General features: G+C 37.7%; 1 protein-coding gene across 3 annotated transcripts in view; it reads left to right on the top strand.

Annotated features, from left to right (window-relative positions):
- The window catches only part of PIK3CG (phosphatidylinositol-4,5-bisphosphate 3-kinase catalytic subunit gamma), a 35410-nt gene extending 13466 nt beyond the window's left edge, over nt 1–21944 (top strand). For all 3 annotated transcript variants that reach the window (XM_032106527.1, XM_032106529.1, XM_032106528.1), the window contains exons 5-11: nt 2992–3095; nt 5095–5241; nt 6487–6577; nt 9681–9811; nt 10418–10529; nt 12444–12601; nt 18082–21944. In XM_032106527.1, the coding sequence (XP_031962418.1) occupies nt 2992–3095; nt 5095–5241; nt 6487–6577; nt 9681–9811; nt 10418–10529; nt 12444–12601; nt 18082–18363 (1025 nt within the window). In that variant the 3' untranslated portion in view covers nt 18364–21944. The remainder of the gene's footprint in view (nt 1–2991; nt 3096–5094; nt 5242–6486; nt 6578–9680; nt 9812–10417; nt 10530–12443; nt 12602–18081) is intronic.
- The last annotated feature ends 1259 nt before the right edge of the window (nt 21945–23203 follow it).

The raw sequence follows: 23203 nt of genomic DNA, 5'->3' as shown, positions 1-23203 counted from the left end.
AAATGTGCATTTATTCTTCAATATATAGTGTAGTATCTGTTATGTTACCACATAGTATGAATTAAGTGACTTACTGAAGCCCCATATAAAACATTGTTTCTAAACAACTTCCTAAATTTATCTTAAAATACTCTATATACTAAATGTATTTAGTCAGAATCCCGTATTTTGGAAAGAAACTATACAACCTTGCAGATGTACATGTCTGTAAGAGCAGTGGATTCCATAATGCATTATCTTTGAAGGATATGTGGGCAAAGAAGAAAAGTTTCAAGAGAAAGCAATCGCATTAACACCCACTAGGTTTTGAAGTTAAAGAATCTTTGGATGTAATGTACAGCAGAACACTGAAAGAGGACTTATATAATTGACATTTTCACTAAATAAGGCTTCCTGAAACTGTGGAGTGTCCTACTAATGCTATATCTAATGTAATTTATCTCAGATTATTGAGGACATAATTTTTTCTACAAGCACCTTCTACTTCTTATATTTTTTAAATGTATATCCTAAAATTTATTCTTGAAGTTATTGCTTCTTTTTTGCCCCAACATTTTTAATGTTCATTGTTGTTCATATTTTCAGTCTGAATGTTTTGTCCTGTTTCATTTCCTTCTGTCATGCAGTCTCATCTAATTCTTTTATATGTGTTTCTCCAGTGTTTGTGGATTTTCCATAAAGAATAAATTCCTTCCTTCTAGGTCCATACTATTCCAGTAGCAATCGTGCTGTCAAACTGCTTCTTTCACTTTTCACTATAATCTCTTTGCTTATATTTGAAGATAGCAAGTAATAATAAATAAATAAATCCTTAAGATCATAATATTATATCTTGCATGGGATTATCTGCTTTCATCACCCTCTGAGCTAGATGATTTTTCTCCCAGGAATGTGTCTATGCAGCTGTTTCATCGGTTAAAAAGCACAGCACCTTGTTCTTAGGACAGATAGACTTGAAAATTGTTTTAGCAAGTGCCTTTACTTGTGTTTTAAAATCAGCTATTCCTAGTGTTTTGTAGCTTCAGTTGGTTTGCATACAGTTTTCAGATTACATTACAATGAGGATACTTACTGAACTAACAGTAAACTGTAAACAGTAACTTTCCTAGACATTTGTCTAGGAAATCTATAGTTACATTATAGAAAGCTGTTTCATTATCCAAGTTACTACAAGTTAGGTGCTTTTGGGGGGTGGTGGGGGGGAGTTGTTAGGGGGGTTTTTTGTTTGGTTGGTTTGTTTTTGTGTTATTGTGGGTTTGGGTTTGGGATTTTTGAGGGTTTTTTTGAAAAGTGTCTAATTTTGAAGTCCACTTATTGGCTCCTGTACATTGCTGTCAGATTTGTTTTTTACCAGAAGAGATACCACGTTAGTGACCAGGCACTGCTAGGTAGTTCTTCTCTAAAACCCTCTAGGATAGGTGTAACATTTGTATTCTGTGAGTTGTCGGCCAGTTCTTTTGGCTTGACTTTTAAAATTTGATAGCAGCATTTGAACTGTCCTGATTTAGTCTAATGTGCACTAACAGCCCAAAAAGTCAGTGTCGTGGGCTGCATCAAAAGTAGCATAGGCAGCCGGTCAAGGGAGATAATTCTGCCCCTCTCCTCTGCCCCTGGGACACTCCACCTGGAATACTGCATCCAGCTCTGGGCCACTCAGGACGGGAAAGACATGGATCTGCTAGAGTGAGGCCAGAGAAGAGTCACAAAATGAGAGGGCTGGAGCACTTCTCCTGTGAGGAAAAGCTGAGACTGTTGGGGTTGTTCAGCCTGGAGAAGAGAAGGCTCAGGAGACTTAACATCAGCCTTCCAGTGCTTACAGGGAGTTTGTAAAAAAGGCGGGGCACAAACTTTTTAGTAGGGCCTGTAGTGATAGGACAGGAGTTAATGATTTTAAACTAAAGCGGGGCAAATTCTGACTATGCCTAAGAAAGGCATGTTTTTTATGATGAGGGTGTTGGCACACTTGAATAGGTTGCCCACAGTGGTGGAGATGCCCCATGCCTGGAAATACTCTAGGTCAGGCTGGACAGGGCTCTGAGCAAGTTGAATTGAAGATGTCCCTGCTCATTGCAGGGGGATTGGACTAGATGGCCATTAAAGGTCCTGTCCAACCCAAACTAATCCATGATTCTGTGATTATGATCCTATTTTAAATATCCAGGTCCATGTTTAGCTTTCTCAGTACGATTTTTTTGCTCTTTATCTCCAAAATTAGTTAAGGATATATATACACATCCTCTGCTGTGTAGCTACAGTTTATTTTAGAACAGTGTTCAGGTCTTTGCCCTAATGCAGGGTAATGCCAGTGTATTGCTTATGCTGCTGACACTCACTAGCTGAGATGAACAAAATACATCATGTGTTGTATAATCTGTACTCTTCTGAGTTGAAGATTCATTCAGAAGCTTGAGGTTATATTAAAGATTGCATTTAGATAGTAACATTAAAATTCTTGTTCATATAAATACACAGCAAATTTTCTTCTTACTGGAATGTGAGATTATGAAGTCTGAACTATGAAACCAGTTTCAGGAGGATAGGAAATTCAGTGTCTCTGTAGTTTGTCTCCTTATGGTTACAGAGTAATTAATTCCAGGAATTCAAAAGCCTTGAGTCTGTCTGTGTTTCTTGTCAGTTATGAGGGAAAATATTTTTTGGTGTGTTCTACTGTGTTTTGTTTTTTAAACAAAAGCTGACATTTTAATGTAAACTCTTTCTGTGCAGTGTTGCTAACACTGCAGAGAAGGCACATACTTCTGAGGTGTTTGAAGACTTTACCTTTAGTTATCTGAAACAGCCCTGACCGTTAATAGTGCACGTTCAAGAGTTTTCCTCCATTCCCTGAATCAAGAGATGCAGGAGGAAAGCAATTTGAAAAATAGCTAAATGGAGCTTTTTAGCCAAATTATAATGCTCAACAAGTTTGATTATCTATAACCTTTTTGCCTTCCAGCTTTTGATTTTGTTGTGTTTTCTTACTTGTAATTGCAGTTATTGCACAGCTGAGACAAAAGCTTGAAAAATTACAGGGCAGCAAACTTCCAGAAAGTTTTAGAGTTCCGTATGATCCTGGACTAAGAGCAGGAGCACTAGTGGTAAATATATTCTGACTTCTACAAATCCTTTTTTAAAAAAATCTATTTGCAAGTATGTGTCCCTTGGTAAAAATTTTTGCTTATATGTCTAATGGTCTTATTTCAGTGTGAATACAATGACATCCCATGGACTCAGGAGGTTTTTGTTCCCAGGGCTATTATTATTTTTCTAAATGTAATGACATGCCACCATGTGCCAAAAAAATACCTGTGTGAAACTGTTTTATCTGATTCAGGGGCTTTGGGATATTCAGTTTCTATTCTTCCAGTTACTTTCTCTGTCTTAACCTGATTGATATCTGTCACTAAGGTTTGGGTCCAGACTTTGATCATACTGACAAAAATGTCTACCTCAGTTATTTCTGATTTTTCAGTATCTCTTTGTTATTTTTGTTAGAAAATACATTATGATTTGGTTAGAAATGCATTAAGAAACACTTTGGTTTTCAATATTGCTGCCTTCAGTTTTGTGGTGAGATTGCAATTCTGTATGTTTGACTCAGAGTTTAAAAAAAAGATTCATAAATCAGCAGATGTATAGTGAAAGGAAATTGGATCATGCATCTAAAATGCAATGTGAGGTCTGGGTGAAGAAGCACAGTCAGAATCCAGAAGATTCTTGGATTTACTTGACGTGCAGTAAGGACCCTACAAGAAAAGAGTCCCTTAATTTTTCTCCTAGCTAAGGACAGACAAACCATCCAACTTAAGGAATTGCTGAATAGTCAGGTGTTATCTAAATATAGCCATGTTTCTGTTAAATAAACCTGTGCCTTGGGAGACAGGCTATAAGCTGGTCTGTCTTCAAGCTGAGAGAATTAAACACCTCCCAGCTGAGCATGGCTGAAGCACTGTCAGCACAGAAGTCAATTCAGACATTTCATATTCAGAAATAATTTGTGACTTCTTAAATACTATTTTCTTGTTTGTATTTGTCTCTCTTTAATTTTCTTTTTTTTTTTGTACAGAAATAATCAACTGTTTGCCAGAAATTAGATTATAAAATAAAAGCTTTCTCTGGATTTTCTAGTTTTCCTTCACTTAGGAAGTATTCAGTCTTACCAGGACCTTTGTAGATGAACGAAGCAATAGATTTACAAAAATTGATGGGTTAGCTTTTCTTTTTCCAAACTATATGAATAAAAATGTTTGGTAAAAAGCTTTCATTTCATGTTCATTTTAACAAGTACTGTTTGTCCAAAATCTTTATGAAATGTGAATATACTAAAATACTCCTACGTTATGGATTCCATCAGCTCTCAAACACTGATGTGCAGTTTTTTAAGCTTGCAGGTTTTTAAATTTTCGGTGGCTTTATTGTACATAGTAATGTTCAACAATGAATCAGGAATTGGAGAATAGAAAGTAAGGCATACTACAGTTGTATTAGCCATAATTACTGGAGAAAACATTTGAAATACTGCATTTTCAGTGCTGAATTTATCAGTATTATAAATGTAATAAAACTAAATAGGGAATTAATTTTCTTATTTTATGAATGATTACATTAAATTAGTTTCAAAAATGCCATCTCCCCCATGAATGTGAACAATTTACTAGGGGAATTGAATGAAGCAGTCTGGAATGTAGTTGCTAGAAGTCACAAGGGTAGATGATGTGCTAAATTGCATTGGACAATGATTACATTCTGGTTTTGCAAAGCACCTGTCGAACTGCTGTTGTGAGAGTCATAATTTCCTGTTTTGTCAAAATGTCTATTCCTGTTTTAAATCTGTCTGAAGCAGATTTACAAGCTAAATCCAGTTTTGGAGAGTCAAGATACACTTGTTCTTTATCATGGACAGTAGTTAAAAGTTGTGCCAGGTTGGGGAGGCTTTGTGTGGCAACTGAACACCCTTCTTTACATGTGCTTTCAGTGTGTTGCTTGTGGTGTAACTGAGTGGAAGTTGGTAAACTATTCTGTAGCTGCTGTTAAAAAGGTTTCTTGGGTTGATGTTGGCATACAATGGCTAGCAAGCAATAAACATGTCTTTCACAGATAGAAAAATGTAAAGTAATGGCATCTAAGAAGAAGCCTCTCTGGCTTGAATTTAAATGTGCAGATCCAACAGCTCTGTCAAATGAAACCATAGGCATCATCTTCAAACACGGAGATGACCTCCGTCAGGACATGCTGATTTTACAGGTATGGGAGCTAAAACTTATAAAAAGAATAACATTAATATTTTAAAATATTTTAAAATCATTTTACTTTTCCAAAGTGTGTCTATCTTTGTCTTCACTGTATGTATGAAATACGAGGTAGTCTTTTGTGTTTTAAACTCTATATGGCAAGGCTGATGTCAACACTGGATCATCTTCATTGTACTACAGTTTTTTATGTTACCTTGTTATGGATTAACCCTGGTGGTACGGGGAAAGAGGAAAGGAAGAGTAAGAGCAAGAAAACTTGTGAGTTGAGCTAAAAAAGATTAAAAAAGATTGTTCAATAAGCAAGGAGAAGTGGAAGAAGAGAGGAGGAAAACAAAACAAGTGGTTTAAGGCAGTCACTCACCACATCCCATGGGTAGACCAGTTCCCAGCCGGTTCCTGCGCAGAAGATGGTTAACCTACATAACCCCTTCCTCCCTGTTTTATTGCTAGGCATGACACTGTTCAGCATGGAGTATTTCTTTGGTTCGTTCAGGTCATCTGCCTGGTTGTGTCCCCTCACAATCTCTTGTGCACCCCAATCTAGTCAGTGTCAGGCAGGGTGAGAAACAGGTAGCCTTGACACTCAGCAGACACTGTTCAGCTGGGACACTGAGACATCAGTGTGTTCTCAGCACTGCTTTGGTCACCCCCTAAACCACAGCACAGTACAAGCTGCTCTGAAGAAAAGGAGTTTCATCCCAACCAGACAGTACATACTGTTAGCCTTGCTTTTCCTGCCATATGCCATACATACTTCACACTTTGGTGTTCTAGAGACAGAATCTTACTTAGTGCAAGATGGCCTGTTCCTCTGATGAAGTGTTTTTATCATTTATTTATGCAGTGGGTGAAGTTAACAAATGAAAAATCAGTAGTTAGCATCACTCTGGTTTCTGACAACTGGTTTGTAGGGCTTTTTGGGGGTATTTATGGGGAAAAATGGACATGCTTGCTAACACATTCAATCTCAACCTTATGTAGAAAGTCATACAATATATTTATTAATATTTTATAGAAAAAGTAGAGATTGCCTGGTCGCAGGACAGATGAAGAAATATAAACCCTGGTTCTGTAGCTGATTGTCTTGAATGACTGCACACTTATTGTATTTATCTCTTATTGGATAGCAAAGTAAGTTTAGCCCTATCTCAGAGGTCTGGGTAGAGTTATTCATATGAGTAATCTGTAATGTTCAAATAATTTGAAATAACTTAGCATATACATTTGTTTTTACTAGATTCTTCGAATTATGGAATCCATTTGGGAAGCAGAATCCTTGGACCTCTGTTTGTTGCCATATGGTTGCATTTCTACAGGGAACAAAATAGGTATGTGATCACACTTACTGTGATTCGAAATTTGAAATACCATATTTACAGAAGATGTGTATGGGAGAGCTATTCTAATAGGTGCTGTAGTCCTGAGGGAAATAGCACTTTATTACACTTTCTGTGAGCAGCCTTCAGTTGCATCTTGGCAGTGGTTTCTGCCCTTCCTTGAGCTGCAGCACCAGCTTTACTGGCTGTGATTCCTGTGCAAGTCCAACTACTTGGGTTGTGCTCCAAGTTTCTCTTTAATAACAATATTTAGTATGAAACAGCAGTGAAAGTGAGTGAATTATTCAAGATGTGTTTTAATGTGTTGATAGGAATAAAATAGAGAAAAGAGCAAACTTTTTTTTTCCTGACCTAGAAGCTTTATACCACACAGAAGCAACAACATTACTTAACAGGAAACTCAGAGCAGTATTCTCACAGGGCATTAGTTCCTGCAGCACAGATGATCAATTTTTCACTACTTGTGGTGAAAGAAAACCCAGTAAAATTAAGAACTCTTTAATATACTTTTGTAATGTACTTCCTCTCTAAAATCCATTGCCACATAAAATTTTTTTAACATCCTCTTGATTTCAGGATATCTCAGCAATGCAGGAAAAATGCACCTGGTAGCGTGACATAAGACAGTTTCTTTTCTACTAATATAAATTGAATATATGTGATTGATATAATATAAAAATTGAATAATTTATACTGATAAAATTTTAATAATAAAGGAAATGGAACACTGTGCATCAAAACACTAACTAACTGTAAATATAAGGAAAGTTGAGGGGGTTTCCTCTCCTTTAGATGTGTTAAAACTAATTCTTTAGAGAGCTTTTTAGGGTCTGATTTAATTTTGTTTAAAAATTATCTCAAGACAATGTAATGTATTGAAAAAATGGAGGAAGAAGGAGGAATTCTGCCACTGATTCTGGCACTTTCATACTTGAGTCACAGATTTCTGTTATTCTTTCATGAATTCCTAATTGATTCCCCATTCTTCTGTCTCAAGGAAATAATATTTGAATTTTCCTTTGTGCATGGGAAGAGATGTAAGAATTTAGCATCCTTTAGCACCCCAGTAGGGGCATGGGTTAATCATATTGACACTCCTGCTTGGTTTGCTGAGAATACCTGCAGCCTAAATTAGTAATACCCAATGTGGCACACTTCGATGTAGAGCTTATGCTTGTTTGGAACAGAACCAAAGAATAGTGGCATGCAAATGTTGTTTCACAATATTCACACATGGTCGTCTTCCAGGCTGCTTCTTCCCTCCCTCTTAATACTTCCATGGAACTTGGGCAGTTTCTGTGTATTGACTCAAGGACAGTACCCCACTCTACACTGAGCACGGAGAAACAGGTGTCTTAGACCTGGGGCTGGCATCTCCTGTGTAGAGCTTTCTCATTCTGTAAAAGACGTTGCATTCAGTGCAGTTTGTAATTCTGGAAGCATCTGTCCTTTCCACTGCTTCTGCCAAGCAGACCTCTGTAGGAGGAACTTTCTGTTCTCTACATCAGTGGTAGAAGATCATACCCTGCTCTCTCTCCCTTTGACGAGTCTGTATGTTCCTGGCTCTGTGAGGCAATTATCACTACTTACTGTGCTACATCGCTGCTGAAAGTAAGAAGTTCAAGCTGGCTCGTAGAAAAGTCACCTGCCTTAGTAACACAGAGCCCCAGAAACACATCACATGGTGCATTTCCTGCTGCACTCCCTCTCAGCTGAGTGCAGCCCAGCTGAGAACTGCTATCCTTGTCATGCTTCCTGAGCCAGCTCTTCTCCCCCACAATCGAGGAGCTGTTGGCCAGTAGAGGGACGTTAGTGAGCACAGGCAGGGAAAGCTTTTTCAACAGCTGGAATGAGAGCTGGGGCTCACACTCCGGAGAAAAACAGCAGCTTGACAAGTACAGACCAAAATGCAAAGCTTTTTAATTTGATGATCTTGGTGGTGGGTTTTGGAGGTCATATTTCCACAATAGTTTTATGGCAAATGTATCAGGCCACTGTAAAGACAGAAGGGGGTATCCAGCCATGAATTCAGTCATGCACGGAATGCAGGAAGAGATTGCTGTGTTTTTACTCTGTTACTGAAAAATTCCACATAATTCAGTAATTGCAAAGGGTGGGATTGTGAATAGAAAGAAATTGATGTGTTTCCAAGAGAGTCAAATTAAAACCAAATCAGAAACTGCTTTGGAATGCTTTGGAGAAAAAGGGGTATTTTTGTTTGCTTGCTTATCTCTGAGCTGGAGCTGAAGCTAGAAGACACTGTTGAACTTGAACCAGAGAAAGAAGATAAAATATTTCCAGTTAGCAAATAAATTCAACTAAAACCTGACTTTCCCCCATACAGGCATGCCCAGTCTGGACTGCATTTGCTAGTCTTGGCTACAGTGCAGCGTTGTGTTGCAGCCTCTGTTTCTGCATTTCCCTCTGGCTTCCCCTCCATCACATGCCATGCTGGTGTGAACAGGACAAGGCCTTGTTTCTGCACCATATTGCTGTGATGTGCCAGTTTGCCTTGGCAAGGGTCTGTTCAGTTTAGGGACAGGCCCCATGGCTCTGACAACCAGAGCTTTTTACCAGCAATCCCACTGCTGTACCTTGCTATGTACTGGTATTTCTGAGCTTTCTGTGTTATGCATACTTAAGCTTAAATTGGATTCACTGCAGGAAGGCCAGCTCTGTTCCTCTGCCACAGCCCTGGCAACACTTGCATCCCTAGAGTGCGGCAAAACTGAAGCTTTTCTTCATCTCTTCATTTTTGTGAAGCTGGAGAGAAGCTGGTGAAAAATGTGAATTGGGATCAGGACAGGAATAGTTCCTCCCCTTGGGAAAAGCCTTACACAGAGGGTCCTCACTCATCTTGTGATACATCCATTTTAAAAGAAGAGGAGTTTGGATGCCAGGCTCTTTATGAGCTCTGGCTGGTTTCAGCTGGGAATGAAAAAGAACTGTTGCTTCTTGTCAAATAAATTTCTTCTCACAACCTTTGAAGATCTGCAGCTGATTTTTAAACACAGTTTAAAATTTAGTTTTGCATATTTTTAATGCGCTCTGATAACAATTTAATAAGTTCTAATCTTTTCCTTATTTTCTCTAGGAATGATCGAAATTGTGAAAGATGCTACAACAATTGCCAAAATTCAGCAGAGTACAGTTGGGAACACTGGTGCATTTAAGGATGAAATACTAAACCAGTGGCTCAAGGAGAGATGTATGATTGAAGAGAAGGTGAGTTCTTTGAATTTTTAGGTAGGATTTTCGATTGCACCTTACTAATTTAGGAGCATAGAGCCCATATGTTTATGTTTGTTACTTATGGGAGTTTGAAAAATCCATTCATTTTCCCTGCACTCAGCTGCGGGTGTCTGTGAATGAGCCTTTAGCACCCAGCTGGCAGCCAAATTCCTGAGACACAAGATGCTTCTGAAATTACTCCTTTATCCATGGAAGTTAGAAGTGGTACATAAAGAGTGGGTTGAGAGGACATCTAAGAGCACTGAAAGGCAATGTGGTTTTAGGGGATTTAGATACAGGTTTGGGTGCTCACAACTCCTTTGCTTGGTGTACATCCACTGACAGCTTTCTGCCACCTCTTTTGCCTCAGAATGTGTGAGCAGCTCTATGTTGCTTTTCTGTGTGCTGAGGGATAGAGCCAGCACAAGGAGCGCAGTGCAGGACTGTAGTCTTGATCTCTGCTGTGCAATGGTGTATTTTATAAGACAGTTTGCCTAACTGTTGATAGATATGTGTCAACAGAAAGGTACATAATTTTGAGAATGGTTGCATTTAGTGTCTATCATTGAAGCATTTAACATCTCTAAGATTTTTTTTTAGTTTCAGGCAGCTGTGGAAAGATTTGTTTATTCTTGTGCTGGATACTGTGTGGCAACCTTTGTACTTGGAATAGGAGACAGGCACAATGACAACATTATGATTACAGAAACAGGTGGGTTATTTTTTGAGAATTTCATAGATGTCCAGACTGTGTATACTTCACTAGATTTATCTTTCCTTTTAATAAATAATGCATTTAACTATGAATGAAGAGAGACAAACCAGTTCTGTCAGTGATGCTTACAAGGTCAGGTCCTCCTGTGACATTGAAATGTAGTCACCCCTGTTGGCCTTCATACAGGGTGTAGATATTTATCATTAATAATGCCATTTTTTTTTTCAAGGAGCAGTTTGATACAAACTAAGTCATAAGAAATGTAAACCAGTTTTTTTTTTACTGTCTACATCTAAGGTCTGAACACCAAAATAACTTAAAAAGCAGATAGCTGTTCGCCTATCTGATGTGTGGATGTGGTTCTGACAATGTTTAGTGGAACTGAATTCTATCACAATTCAGATGCTGCTGGACTGTTTTCACTTCTGAGGAGTGTAGTTGTTTTGTGTACTGATGTAAAAAATCTTAAGTGGAAATAAGAAAGGAAAATAAGTGTACATAGAGTGTATTTGTTTTGCTACTAAAATCTGTGGGATGGTTATATCCTCCTGAAGAAACTCTCAGTTTTTTTGTACTATAAACTTTGGGAGTTACTTCCATAGCTGCACACTGTTTCATCCTTAATTTTACTTACCTATGGAAGGAATCCCAGAACAATCAGTACATATAGTGGAGTTTTATTTAGGCTAAGGAATTCACTTTTAGTTTCATGATCCTCTCGCTTCATAATTAGTCTCTGATAAGAGAAGGATATTTAATATTGATAATATTAAAGTTTTATCAGTTGAAGGCTAAAGGGAATAAGTACCCTGAAGGCAGAAATTAGCTGATTGAAGACTATAGTAAAAAAGTTCAGCAGAAGCCCTTGAGGAAAAAATGACAAATAAATGCTTTAATGTCAACATTATATATAATATAATATAATATAATATACATATAATATAATATAATGTGGTGTTAGTTCCCATTGGCAGAAAAGGAGGCACAGGTCAGTAGACAGAAAAAACAGAGAAAAGTGTGTTATTTTGTTGTGGTCATGAGCAGGTTTGCCTCAGAGTCTTTAACAGGAGCCGTTCTGAGCCTCAGGAGTCAGAAGGATCTCAGTCTGAGAGGTCTGCAGAGAGGTCAGATTTGGTAGGCTGGGGGAACTTGAAAGCTGCTTAAGATCAGGAACATCTAAGGATGTTCCACTTACAGATCACTGTTAAGTATCATCTTACATAATTTGATGTTTATATTTTTGTACATGTGCCACTACTACAAATCTGTGATTTTAAGTAACCATACTCTTGTATCCGTACGCTGGCTGCCAGTGAAAGTAATAAAGTATTGTGAAGAGGAGCAGCACACTCCAGTCCTGTAGGTGTAGTGACCCTTAAAAGGAGAGGTTTTCATTGCTTTTGTGGGAACTGATGCCTACGACTCTCTCAAAGCTATCCAAAGGGTGACAATGCAGGCTTTGAACATACAGAGTGGTTTAGAATGAAGGTCTAATGAAGGTCTGTGAGGAGAAAGTGTTTTCTAGTCAATGACATTTGCCAAGGAGATGGGTAATGCCAGAATCCCATGGGTATTTGAAACATAACCCTGAAGCCTTTTCCGTGTAGCGATGCTCTGATTGTTACAGGTATGATGCACAAGCTTTCCTTGGTTTTTGAAAAGCTTTGGGTGTATGTTTAGATAATACAGCAGTTCTGCCAGACTTTTAACAACTGCCAAAGATAAATAAAAAGTAATTTTGCCAAGAGGACAGAATTATGTATTTCCCCAAGAAAGAAAGAAAGTAGTCTTTTCTGCTGAACTTAAGACTGATCATAAATACTGACAAAAAGGGGTTGGAAGTACAGTGAATGCACGTAAGTGTTTAGAAGTTTATTGTATTTTCTGTGATTTCTTCTTCTCTTTATGAAGGTAACCTTTTCCATATTGATTTTGGCCATATTCTTGGGAATTATAAAAGCTTCCTTGGAATTAATAAGGAGAGAGTTCCTTTTGTGCTGACTCCAGATTTTCTGTATGTCATGGGAACTTCCGGAAAGAAGACAAGTCTCCATTTCCATAAATTTCAGGTAATAGAATGGGTATCTAGCTGCAAATCAATTAAGTAATGGTTTTTTGCCCTCTGAAAATGAACGTTTAATGCCTTGGTTTTCAAAGGTCTAGGCTCCTGGGTATTATCTTAATAAAATACAATGAATCATAATACAATTCTGGGATATTTTAGGCCCAACTAAGAGAAAAAATTATCTGTACAATTATGGGAACTAGAATTCAAACATTCACAAAGGCACATTGAAAAGCTCATTAGCAGCAGACCAGATAAGCAGTTCTTTCTTTGTTTCTTGTCTTGACTGAAAATACTTTGCAGAGGGCTTCAGTGTTTGTGCAATTAGAGGAAACTCACGGCACTAAGCAGAGCCTCTGTGGAGTATGAGCAGGTGTGAGGCATTCATCAGCTGGCTTTGCCAGTGTTATTCCCTCCTGATTCTTCGAGTTCTGGGGCTCGAACTGCTGCATCTGAGTAAAAATCAGTGACCCTAAGCTATCTCAGATGCTGTTTTGTGAAGTGGATGGATAGATTTAACTCTGAAAGAAACGAATGGTGTTAAAAATCTGTTCTATTGCTTCTATTTGAAACTGAGCGCTTCCAAACCAGTTGTGATTATTCGAGCTAGTGTAGGACCTGGTCAAAGAGGGAGTTCAGTAGGCAGTTCCTACTTCTAAGGAAATAGTTGAGAATGTGGCTGGTAAGAAGTACTTATTTGTCTGAAGTGTTATTCCTGTGGTCATCTCTAGAGACTTTGAGTAAAGTGTCTAATTTAGAAAGCAGATTCCTTATAATATCAAAATAAAAATTCTTCTGTAGAGTGAGTCAAAGCCAAAGCCTAACTTTCATGTTGTGGATTCCTTGTGGGTGAACCAGTCACAGTAAGGAGTCTGGTTTTCTAACCTGAGTACCTAATTAAGGTTCTTACTGGTGGATGATGACTATGTCCCTTTGAGCATATACACAGTTGTATAGCAAATCTGTGTCCTACACACCCCCATCTCCCTTGTGATTATCTGTGATGGGCAATGGGAATTATCCTAAGATGATAACACCAAGTGGGTCCCCTATGCAGTTACTTCAGCATTTGTCTCCATTTGTGGCCACATCTCAGTGCTTTTACTCACTCATCCAAAAATGAGTGTTCTCCATCTTCAGGCTGGACACATCCTGCAGGCCTCCCTGCCAGCGATGGGGATCCACTTGGACCCTCTTGCAATTCCCACCTTATGGTATTCTTTTGTTAATGACAAATCACATTGTCCACCAGAGACAATCAAAAGGGAGAGGATGTGTGGAGATGACTCATGCAAAGAAGAATCAATTATTTTTGGTTGAAGTCACTGCCCAAACTTCTGAAAATAACTAAAGAACCAGGTGCAATCTTTGAGTCTTCATTTTGCCAGGACTGCCTTTATCACAGTTGGAGGTGTTTTGAAGGGGGCTTGTAGCTCAAAAGATGTTTAGGGATGGGGTTTTGCCTTGGGAAGGGAATGCTGAGCCCATGCTCTCAGGGAAGCCTGTGAGCTGGGCTGTGTACAGTGATGATGCTGTCGCTGCGCTGTAAGTCATATTGCAGGTGTGGACTGAAACACCAGTCTGGGCTATGTCATTTCAAAAGAAGACTTCTGTTCTGGAAGCAGAAAATAGTTAAAAGAGTTAAAATGTGGTAATGGAGGATTGAAAGACCTGTTGGTGTCTGTGGTGAGGTAAAGTTGTCTACATATATACAGATCATCCAGCTCTTTAGAGAGTATCTGACCTTTACTTCAGCAGCCCAAATACCAAAATCAATCAGAGGTGATTTTGGTCATAGCCTCTCTTCAATACATCATGCCTCCGTCATGGAGTCCTGGGTTTGACTAAATAACATTTTGTTACTCTGGTACTAATTTCTAAGTACTGTTACCAATCCACTAATGCAGACAGTCTAGGAATGCTGTAATAGCACCAGTGTCATTTCCACTAGTGTCCTGAGCCAAAATACAAGGTGATTAATGTGCTTTACTGTGTGAACTGGGATGGGGGTATGTGACTCAGGCATTTTAAGTGACATGATTTAGGCACAGACACAATAAACTGACCAAAAAAATGTAAGTTCATGTATAGTTCTGCTGCAATAGCTACTGTTTATATACTGCTATTGCAGTAGTACATTAAGAGCCTTTTCTGTCTCAAAAGACCAGTAAAAGAGAAAGTTATAAAATACTTCTATACAAGTAAAAGAGTAACACAGAGCAAGATTTGCATCACATATTTTGCTATGAAAAATGTATGTTTTAATTACCTGGCCAGAGCAAAAAAATAAAATTGTACTTGCACTTTCCAGTTGACTTGTTTCATCATATTTCCTAATATTGAAGGATTCATTCAGTATGCCTAATGACTCATTTAGGTATTAATGGAAAAGTCTCAGCATTTATCCTTCATTAATTTTTAAGAGCATCTCTCATTATTTTGTACTTAACTACATTAAAACAGTTTGTGCTTCAGAAGACTCCTTTGTTTTTTACAGTCTTTGGTGTTTTTGATAACTTAATAACCTACTTGTATAAGATTTTATTTCTTTTTATCCACTGGACATATTACAGTGTGTTAGCCAGAGCTCGTATTGCAGATTCTGGAGGAGGTTAAAATGACAAATAACTTTGACCGAAGTTCACTGCAGAAGAGTATAGTTCATTGATTAGTGACTTCTGAGGCTGTCAGTGGCCTGGCAAACTTTTTGAACTAGCAGTGAAGTTCCTTTCTATTAGTTCTTAATCCTAAATTTTGGCTCCCTTTGTGTTTGCATTTGTTATGATGGTTTAATGAAAATGAGAGGCCAGAGGTTATTAATGACATCACAGAAATGCTTAGAAGGAAGCAGTATTTGATGGGCTTTTTCCTCATCACAAACATGTATTTAAGCATGACTTAACCTGGGAAGACAAGTATTTTTCTGTTCCACCTATGAATTTCTCAGGTGCCCTAGTACTGCCCAGATTTCTCTTGCTGTAAGTGTCATATGTGGTGGCATTTTCTTTACAGCCTTTGGCTGAAACCAATCAACTTTCATACTCCTATGTGCACACAGCTTTTTCACTTCTTACTTGTAGAAACCTTTGAGAAAGCCTCACCTAAGATCTTCATAGTCCTTTTTGAGCTTTGCCCACCTACCTATTATTAATTTGCCTAAAATTGTCTTTGATAGTTTGTGCTCTAAATTATTAACTCATTTTTGTTCACTAGATTTAATTTACGTAATTCATTATTTTTTCATTATTCTGCTGACTTGATAATACAGAGATCTGTATTTTCAGTGCTAACCAAATTCCTCTAAACTATTTCTTTACAAAATCTTATGTATTTGATTGTCAAACAAAGGTGACAGAAGGGTACACAATTCATCATTGAGAAATACTTATTTGCAGTAAACTGTACAGGGAAGGGATGGCCTATGTAACAGAACTTGGACACTTTATTTTATAAAAATGCCTGGATTTTAGGATAATAATATTTAGGACAGTTTCAAGCTTTCAGAATGATTATTCTTTTTTTCCTATTGGGCAATGGGATTTTGGTTTCTCCTCAGCTCTTCTCATTTTGCCTATGGCTTTAGATGAGTTAGCAGCTTTCTTCTTAATCCCACAGTAAACATGTACATATCCTTGACACATACCTGTCGTCTGGGTTATTTTTGGTTCTCACTGCCTCTCTCAGAAGTGTAAAAATTCATTTTCTTGGAAGATACTAATGCAAAACTAGATTCAGTTCCTGTCTGAATAAATAACTGTAACGGGCAGATGCAGATATTAAAAATCTTTTGAATTCCTGGAAGGACTGCCTTTGAGATGCAGTGATACCAGGTTTTTCTTGACTGCATAATTGTTTTTCTGTCTCAGACACCCGAAGCAGTGGGATTCATCATCCATACAGAAATGTAAAACTCTCTTTGATAATAACTATAAAGACCTTTCATCTCTTTCAAGGGGAACAAAACACAGACTAACTCTTGTGACAAGATTTCTCTGTTTGAAGTTGATAATACATAAGTAAAATTTCTTTTTTTATTATTTTTTTTTCTCCTGGTATAATGGAGAGAAACTATTCCCTGTGATGGTGTTTTCCATTGTAAATTGTGCTTTGAACATTGCATTTTATCTTTTGCTATGCTAGAACTAAACTAACATTGGAGTTTGTAAGTATGATCTTATTTCAGGACAGAATTTATTTGGGAACAGATTAAAAGATTTAAGTTCCCAGGCAATACTAAAAAAAGAAATTGTGCAGACGGATCTTCAGTATATCATCTTCCTTCCTTATATTTTCCTAACCTGTCTAGTTGGGTGTCCTGGTGTTGCTGATGTGAACAGTGATAGATGTTAAGAATATTTGTGCACTTCTTCCTGTTTCAGAGGAAGAAAGAAAACATATATCTTGTAAAAATAAAAGCCTTCTAGAGGGCTGATGGGATTTGTTAGACGTTTACATTAAAGTATTTGGATTTTCCAAATATTATTCAAAACATGAATATACAGTTGTGGAAAGGTTAAATTGAATATTTAATTGGGTAAAAATTAGCATTGCTTCAGCTTTGGTTTGAATAATAACAACCTTCTTGGAAATATTTTTCATATTTTTACATTACTGCATTGCAGGCCTAATTTCTAGTTGATTGATGATTGATGTCTTCATTGCATTGTTCTTATTTCTACTATTAAATGAGCTATAAATTTAATATAAGAAATAATTTCAGTTTATATATTAGTTGCTTAGCAGGGAATATTATTTTTAAAAACATTGCATTTTTTTCTAAGCTGCAGAAATTTCATTCTTCTAAAAGTTCTGCTGTTAAGCAGAGATTATTTATACATGGAAATGAAAAGGCTATAAAAGAAGTCTATGGAATCCAGAATGACAGTACATAGTCATAGAAATCCTACAGCAAGGCAGAGTGCCTGAAGACTAGAGCTGTCAGCTAGCAGAATTCCTTAGAACACCAAGCCTGAAAAATCTTCCCTGTTAAATAATCTGTCACCACTGTGAAGTTAATAGGCATCTATAGAAAAAGAGGAGCAATCCCCTGGAGGTGCTGCTTTGTTCAGTATCACTTCCCAGCCACAGTCTTTAAACGGGAACATCCCAACAGGAAAGGAAGACAGTGAATTATTGCTGTCTCTTTTAACAGCTACAGAAAGAGGTTATATGGTGGGGAAATTAATTTGAAATTCTGGTGAGACTAAGGTTTTATGCTTTAGTAATCAATGTAGGATTAAGAGCCATTAGTTGTACACCCAAACAGTTCTTGTTGCTCCAACCTGTGGTGAATGAAGTTACCCTGAGCAGCAGGTGCAGAAATTTGTGTCACATTTCTGCTCGGTTGAATCGCTCTGTTGGGTCTCCTGTCTCTGACATACTCGAGTGATTGAATGGCATTGGTTAATGAGAGTCCTGTGAAATTCCTACACCATCCCTGTCAATTCATCTCCTCAATTAACAAAAAACTCTTCTCTCTCACAGGACGTATGTGTGAAGGCTTATTTAGCTCTCCGACACCACACAAACCTGCTGATCATCCTGTTCTCCATGATGCTAATGACTGGAATGCCCCAATTAACCAGCAAAGAAGATATTGAATATATCAGGGATGCACTGACAGTAGGGAAAAGTGAAGAAGATGCCAAAAAGCATTTTCTTGATCAGATAGAAGTTTGCAGAGATAAGGGCTGGACTGTGCAGTTTAACTGGTTTTTACATCTTGTGCTTGGAATCAAACAAGGAGTAGAAAAGCATTCTGCTTAATATTTTATGTAAATTAACTGTGGGTGTGAACAGGAGGTTAGTGAATCTACTTGTTTATTTATGAATTCTGAATAAATGAACAGTCAAAATTGCCTTTACTCTCTGGCAGCTTAAATGGATCTTGTGAAAAGGCAAGGACCTTTTGCTTTGCCCCTCCAGGAGATCTTCCTGCAGAAAAGTTTTTTTTTTTTTTAATTTCTAAAGACACTTCAAGTTGCTGGATTGTTTTAACTAGATGCTTTGCTAATGTGGCTTGGATGTTTTTTTGCTTTCTTTAGCAATAATTTCAGATAAATAAAAGGAGGAGGTTGAGTAAGATGATAGCCTACAAACCCCTTATGACCTTACCTTAATTGTTCATGAGGGTCAAGTCCTTCAAAACCAGAAGATTTTATATAAAATCTATGGTTACAGTGAAATCTCTGTAGGTAATCCACATCTGTCTCAGGATGGTTTACCCACGAGTGTTCTTCACCCACATCCTTTTCTTTTGTCCCTTCCTCAACATTTTGTCCTTTCTGGATTTTTAATATGTTGTCAATAGAAAAGAGCTTTGACTCGGCCATGGGAGGAAATTGCTTTATTGTTACTGCAACCTCCTGACACAGACAACCAGTCTTGACTGCCAGGAGAACTTCACAGTTAACCTGGAAGTTCCTCAGATATGAACATGAAATTCTGAAGGTTTAGTTTTGAAAGATTTTTTACTGTACTTTTTAGTGGGGAAGGTCCGTATTATGTTACAGATTATATTCTAACTGTAAAGTTATTAAAATTCCACCTGTATAGCAAAAGCTCTGTAGAAAAAGCAATGGTACTTCCTTATCCCTCAGAGAAAACTCCTTATGTAATTGACATTTTACCAAATATCTGAGAAACCCAAAGTTATTTATTCCTTGGTGATATATTTTCAGGATATACCTAGAAGGAATTAAATGTAGTCTTTGAAGTTGTGTATATTTTGATATTTATTTTTAAATTCCTGATGAAACAATACTACTGAAAAGCTATTTATGAAAGAAAAAGAAATCCTTATCTTTAATTTCGATATTTAAACTTAAAAGATGAAAAAATGGGCAGTGTTAAGTAGAATTTTAACTTCTCTACTGTAGATTGCTTGCAAACAAGTCTGCCTATGGTAGGAAAGGAAAAAACATACAGCCCGAATTAGTCTTTGACTTGAATTATTATAGTATACTTCCTGCTAATTGATTTTTACCAAAGAGATGGCTTACAATATTGCTTTTTTGCACTTGTGCCCATGTAATTTATTCCTTCATTGTAGTGTTACATGGGCTTTACATTATGTATAAATGATTAACTGAATTTTAAAATTCTGTTATCATTTGCTTTGATCATTTCACAGAGCTGTTATGATTTTAACTAGTGTTACTACTGAGTGCACTCTTGAAGGATTTTTAATAAATGTACTGTAATTGGTGTCTCAGTTATGAGATGTAGCCAATCTATTCTTGAAATGTAGATGTTTAATTGGTTATTGTGCACAAGTATTTTTGATGTAAATGGTAGACTCCAGTTAAGGAAATCTCTAAGGTTAAAATGTAGACTATTTTGTTATTCTGTTACATTATTATTCTGTGCAAGATAGGCTTTAGATAATGCTAAAATATAAACTAAATGGTGAATATTGTCTGTAAAATGATATTTTTAGATTTGTATTTTATAGATCTGAAATAAAATTACATGTTCTATTCATTTGATTATTATTCATGAATAAGCAGCTTAGCCCAAAATACCTATAAATATTTTTTATCCAGTTTCTTAAAGACTTATCTCAGTAAGAAATCATATTTAAAGTCCCACTCAGAGGAAGTGTTTTATTTCCGTATTAATAATTCTGTATGATGTCAGATATCTTAAATTTTAATAGTTATAGTATTAGAATTGCAATTATTGTAATTGTTAAATGTTAATAGAATATTGCCACTTTCTAAGAGCACTTTATTCATTCCTGGTATGTTTTATGAAGAAAAATCTGAAGATTTTAGTAAGTTCCTAGTTTTAAAAAATAAGAAGATCTACTGCTAAATTTAACTCTAGCATGGGGAAATAAATGCTAATCACAACTTCAAGGGAAATGGCACTCTTGAAGCAGCCTCCATTTGCAGGAAAAGGTCTACGAGAGATCTGTACCCAGAGGAAAGTAGTTTAGTCCTGCACTGAACTTAGGCTGATGATTTTTATCAGCAATTTACAATGTGCTATATTGAATTGTGTTTGTTGCAGACACCTAAAACACCTCAATGCTGAGCAAATTCCCAGGCCTGTCATTGCTTTCCTTGCCCATGCAGCCTGTGCTTGGGCTGCCTGGGCAGTGCTAGGCTGCCTTGTGTCTTCTGGGTGTGGGTGTTTGACTCCTGGGAGATCAAAAGTAGCTGCCAAATCTCCTCTTTACCTACGGAGCAAGCTGTGGGCACCAGCATCTCCTTATAAATGGCTATGCAATCGTGGCTGATCACCAGCTGGATTTTGTGTCCCTCTGGAGACCTCCACCCACCACTGACCTTGTTTTCTGGCAAGCCCTGGCACAAGGAGAAACAAGGCAGAGATGTGGTTCGAAGCAATCCAGCCTCAGGGGGCAGAGGAACTGCCTTTCAGGTGAGGAGGAGGTGGGCAGAAGGACATGTCTGCTCATCCCAGACAGAGCGCAGCTGTCCCGTTCTGCAGCAGCAGCTGCGTTCCCAAGGCCTGGAGAGCTGCAGCTGTAGCACAGATGCCACTACTGGAGCAGGAGGCTGAACCACAATTTCCTGAGTCTCACAGTGCATAAACTCACTGACCCTTTAGAATAATTGGTTTTTAAGGGTTATAAACCAGGAAATGTAAAATAGTCACTAATCCCTAACCTTTTTCAGAAGCTCTAACACAACACGCAGAAAAAGAAAATTACTAAATTTTCTATGTAGGTCTCAATTATCATCACTGTCTCCTGTTAGCCTTAAGATTATTTTTTGGAAATTGTTTTAAGGGTGACTTTTTCTTTGAGGTCTATCATATTTTCTTGGTAGTCTCATTCACATTACGACTGCACCTAACAGTGGAAATTCAAATCTCTTCTTAGAGTTAGTGCCTCAGACTCAGTTGTGACTTGACATCTCTTTTTCCCCAACAAGGTCATTGAGATGTTGGTTAGCAGTGAGTGTGTCCCCAAGGCTCCATCCTAATTATATTCCAGGACAGGAAGAGAAGTTGAAATGGAGCTAAGGTGTACAATGTGATTATATTTAGATCTTCATTGAATACACTGGTTGCACTTGTTAGAAGATAGATTAACCCTATCATTAACAGAGTATTGAGACTTAACATGTTTAGCAGATTTTTTTCTAAAATGTAATCAATGATACATAAATACAGGTATGAACAAATGACTTCAGAAAAATATCAATGAAAATTGCAACTGTTGTATTTTTATTATAAACCTTTTTCCTGAGTACCAGCAGCATTCTGCAAGTCCACGTCCCAAGGTTTATATAGATTTCAGACTCTGTGCTAATGCCTTTATAATGTAGTTTGTGTAAAGTAGTCTTGAAAATAAAAAATTAATAAAATCTGGGATACCATTTGCAGTCTGGTGGGCTCTTTGGGCATCCCAGCAACTCTGAAGTTTCTGAGAAACACTGATGTGCTTTCATGAATCTTCTCATTGCAACTTACTCAATATATGTGAGAAACAACACTCCAGAAATCACTAATTCTCCTAGAGAGAAGTCAACAGGAAGACATTCCTTCTGTGCTTACCCCACTCTGCATTTGGAAGCCAGAATTTGCCCAAAGAGGTTTTAATACATTTGAAATCTTGTGGCATACTGACAGAAAGCAAGATTCGTGCTGGAGAAAACAGAGAGAAAGAGGAACTGTTTTTCTGCAGTTACACAGTTAATAACAAGAACTGACCAAAGATACAAATGCCATGGTTATACCCACGTGAGATATGCACATCATTATTTCTTTAGAGAAAAGGGGCACTGGTGACCTCTTCTAGTCTGCTGATACAAGGAGACAGAAGGCCACAGCTTCTCCTGGCTTTTTGTGCATCAGTGGGTGTCGTAGCTAGCAAGAGAGAGGCTGATGACCTGCCTGTTGATAATGAGCAAGTGAACACTGGACAGGATAAATTCCTTCCTACCCCTGAGAATGGAGCTTTGTTGTTTCAGAGGGTGCCTGGCAGCACTTGACATGGCAAGAGCCCTCCACAGCCTGGGGAAGGCAGGTAGGCAGTGTTTAGAAGATGTGCCATTTCTCAGGTATTCTCCTGGGGATGCAAAAGAAGAGGCTGTCACTTTGGAAACAGCAGCAGCACTGCCAGAAACACGTGCCAGTTAATTTTAGCTAACAAAAGATTCCTGTGCATGGCAGAAGTGCTGTATCTCCTAAGTGCAAGCACATCCCACACCTGGGTGCAGTCACTTGGTGTTCAGCATTAGGAGTTACTGCGTGCCAGTGTTGGTCACACTCTCAAAGCTGTCTTTGGTCTGGTGTCTATGGTCAGAGTTTACCACTGATCCATTTATTAGTCCATGAAGGAAAAAAAGGAAAATAATACACTGTAGATAGCAGCATTTCTTTATAAGATAAACAATGAGTAGGTGCATAAGAAAGTCAAATCTAATGTAATGAAGAATACCCAGAAATGATCCCTGAAAGGAGAAATCGAAAGAAAATAGAAATGTTAATGACCCATAGTACAAAACAGTTTTAAGACTACAGAATTTGTACCAGATCCTCCTTTGCGTTTGGATATATCTTTCTTTATCAAAACTAATTATCCTGCAAAAGGCTATGAGGGCTATGACTATTTAATAGCCCAAGAAATATGCTG

This window comes from Corvus moneduloides, chromosome 4 (genome assembly GCF_009650955.1).
Source record: "Corvus moneduloides isolate bCorMon1 chromosome 4, bCorMon1.pri, whole genome shotgun sequence".
In the NCBI taxonomy this organism is placed as follows: domain Eukaryota; kingdom Metazoa; phylum Chordata; class Aves; order Passeriformes; family Corvidae; genus Corvus; species Corvus moneduloides.
The sequence above is the reverse complement of the archived record's forward strand: the minus strand, read 5'-3'. Positions and strand labels throughout refer to the sequence as shown.